Source organism: Monodon monoceros, unplaced genomic scaffold, assembly GCF_005190385.1.
Source record: "Monodon monoceros isolate NGI ecotype Baffin Bay Population unplaced genomic scaffold, NGI_Narwhal_1 Super_Scaffold_20, whole genome shotgun sequence".
NCBI classification, from domain to species: domain Eukaryota; kingdom Metazoa; phylum Chordata; class Mammalia; order Artiodactyla; family Monodontidae; genus Monodon; species Monodon monoceros.
Window position 1 is genome coordinate 38,081,096 of NW_021703777.1, and position 3,426 is coordinate 38,084,521.

At 40.2% G+C, this 3,426-nt stretch overlaps 1 protein-coding gene across 1 annotated transcript in view; it reads right to left on the minus strand.

Moving 5' to 3' along the window:
* Window positions 1–2,079: 2,079 nt before the first annotated feature.
* Window positions 2,080–3,426, minus strand: part of LOC114902844 (RNA/RNP complex-1-interacting phosphatase-like) — a 119,189-nt gene continuing 117,842 nt past the window's right edge. The window contains exon 3 of the mRNA XM_029235499.1: window positions 2,080–2,391. Coding sequence (XP_029091332.1) covers window positions 2,203–2,391 — 189 coding nt within the window. The 3' untranslated portion in view covers window positions 2,080–2,202. The remainder of the gene's footprint in view (window positions 2,392–3,426) is intronic.

A 3,426-nucleotide genomic window follows, 5' to 3' on the forward strand; every position in this document is an offset into this window, starting at 1 on the left:
ACTTTGCACGTACTATTCCTTCTGCTTCAGAACACACCCTCCCACCCCATCTCCACTCTCCCAGAACACACACCCTCCCACCCCATCTCCACTCTCCCACATATCCAATGGCTCACTTCAAGGCTCTGCTCAATCGACATCTTAATAGAGGCGACTTCCCTGATCACCTACCACATTCCCTCACCTCTTCATCTTCTTTTGTTATTCTCCAAAGCATTTACCACCACTTGACACTCCATATATTGACTTATTTATTCATCTCTCTCCCCCACGAGAATGTAAAGTACGTAAGGGCAAGAACTTTGTTCTCTTGCTACTTCCTACAACAGTGCCTTCAACTTAGCAGGTGTTATACAAATATCTGCTGAAAATCAATGTATGAATTCTTTGCCCTTTCACACTACCCTCTAGTCACACCAGAGGCTGCCCCTCCAGAGCACAAGTTCAAGCCCTGTGCCTTTTGTACCTGTTCCCAATACCTGGGCTGTCCTTTCCTCATTCCGGCAAAATCCTCTTCCTCCAAGCCCAGCTCAAACGCTGTCTCCTCAGTCAGGCCCTTCCTCAATTTCTCCTCTATATTCCTGCTGCACTTGACTCTTTTATCATAATTAACCCACTTATAGTCACTACATGTTTATCTTCCTAGATAACTGTAAGTTGCTACTGAACAAAGACTTCTACTCACCTCTGTATCCCCGTGCCCTGACAACAAACCTATGAGGCTCTCGGTGTTCACTGGAACGATTTATTTTCTGAGTCTCTACCAATTCTAGGGAGTGGACAGTATAGTCTCCTCCTCATTATCAGTGAGCCTGGCATCTGTGGGAGGGGCTTATAGCAGAGGAAGTCACCAATGGATCATAACTAAGGTCCTGAGACTGCCATGGCAGAGAGCATGGTGAAGTTAGCCCACGGCATGCAGACGACCCTCAGAGGAGTCAGCATATGCAGTGGACTAGACTTGGTATAACATGTGAACAATCAAGGTTTACAAACGTGTGTTTACAAACGTGTTCTCACGCACTTGTAAGGATCTTCTAGCCCACGCGGAACAGACAGAACACACACAAAGGAGCCTGGAGGAAGTGAGTAGGCCGGCAGCTGCACCCTAACATCTTAAGAGGTAACATTTCTGTGACTACATTTTACACAAATCAGATCATTTGCCTCCTTTCTAGACACCCTGGTGATCACAGGACAGGCCAAGCCTCTCAAGGTTTAAAGCTAAAGTACAGGGAAGATCTGTGAATAGGGCTTAAGATATTTAAGAGCTAGTACCTGCATTAAGCAACCAGGTTATAGAATGAAAAGTTATCTTGAACTTCCAGTCTCTCCCTCTCTCTCTCACCTCCTATCCCCTATCTTCCCACCTCCATCTCTATTCCTTCTCCCCTACTCCCTGTTTTAGGTATATACGTCCATCATTTTATATATACACGGAATGTTTACTGTCTGTTAGATTTACTTAATAAAGTGCACACTCCTCAGGCTACGTTTAGAAAGAGGACAAAATGAACACTTTTTCATGGGGGTCAGTGGTGTTCCAAAGACAAAAGATTCCTCAGTCATAAAACATGGCAATCACCATGTTCCTTCTGATAGTTAGATGCTACAGAAAGGCAAGTGGATCCTTAAAATTCACACGCCATTAAGACCTACTATCAACAGAGTAGATCTTAAAGTGGAAACAAGAAAACACCAGCCTCTTAAGTTCTTCCTGTCTGAAGATGAGAATAAGAGGTGGTAGCGTTCTTCCTCATGTGCACCCAAAGTGTAAAAGCAGCAAAAATATCTTAAACACATATGATGAGGAAGCCACTCTTCTGGTCCACTCGGTTTTGTTTTGCCTCTAGGGAGCTGTCTCAATTCCGAACCTTTGCTTTTTGTTTTCTCTTTTATATACGCTAAAAACCTGAGAGTCTTAACCTTTTCTTCCACCTCTCAACCAATAAATAGGACAAAAGAACATTTTTATGTTTTTATGTATTTTCCATTCAAATTTTTAAACAAGAGATAAGTAAGCCAGTTCAGTTCATATTTCTCACAAAAATCACTTTCCAAACTAAACTAAATTCTCTGTGACCATAAACAGGAAAAACACCGTACTCTATTAGCACCAGCTGACATTTCCACCTTCATGTTACCAAACACAACAGGCCTAATGTCAGAACTATTAAAAATGTTAAAAATCCCCAACCCCACTCAAAAGGCATACCAAAGTTCAGGTAAAGGAAAAAAAAAAAAAAACAAACACGAAGACAACTCACCATTTTCTTTACTTTCTGTCAGAAACCCATTAACAGCACACTGGAAGTTAAAACTAGTGTCGTCATCTGGCACCTGATGCCCAATTGTACAAATTTTTAAATAAGGAACAGTTTCTGCTAAGTCCTATAAGGCAAAACCATGAAAATATGCATTATTTCCTTTTTAGGGAAAGAATAAAAAATTAATTAGAGGAGGCAGAATATAAACCAGGAGAGTACATTAAACTTAGTATGTCAGTCATTCTGATAAGAGCCATTTTTTCCAAAGCTGCTTTAACCAGTAATTATCACTAGATTTTCATTAAAACTGCAGAATGGACAGTTACTAGGCATGCGAAAGGAAAAGCAAATCTATGTGAATGAATGCACATGTAACTCAAAATGATATAAACAGTTCTACCTACATTTATGTTCTATCTTACATTTCAAGGGCCATAAAGCGGCTGTGATTTAAGTAGAATAGAGTCAGAAGAACTTGGATTCGAATCAGGAAATAGAGCCAATTTCAGGCATTGTTGAGAACTGGTATTCTTGGGGTGGGAGAAAGTAGACTATCCATAGAAGACAGAAAAGGATAAGCGAAAATTCTCTAGTTCTGAATTTAAATGGAAAGTAGCAGTATGAACCTATGACATATTTTAAAAATATTTAAAACAAACATACATATTTCCTAGCTCTGACCACTGAAAAAGTCTAGAAACAACTGATGTCACGTCAAAAGGACTCAGGACTCCCTGGGAAGCTCCAACTGGCCAAAGATAGGGCCTCAGTTAGAATGATAACTGTAACGGAGTCCACGGTGATATGAATAAATAAATTTTACAAAACTGGTCACCACTGGAGGATATCTGTGAATCAACTTATTATTTTGAAAACTGTTAAATAAAAGAAGAGAATCATGCCTCTACAACTGGGCAACCAAACAGCTGATGAGGGGAGTCTTCTCCTCATAGAAAGATACGAAGCTAATAAGTGAAGAAAAGAACAACAGAATTCACCATTTTTTGAAGCCTCAACTGAATTAATGGATGTAGGTATGAATCATCAGTGACTGCTACTATCACAGAAAGAGACAATTATCTATGTCTCCATGGAAGAACACATCATCACCTATGAAACTGTCTTGCCAAAACAAAACATGCAAACTTCATTCTGATCA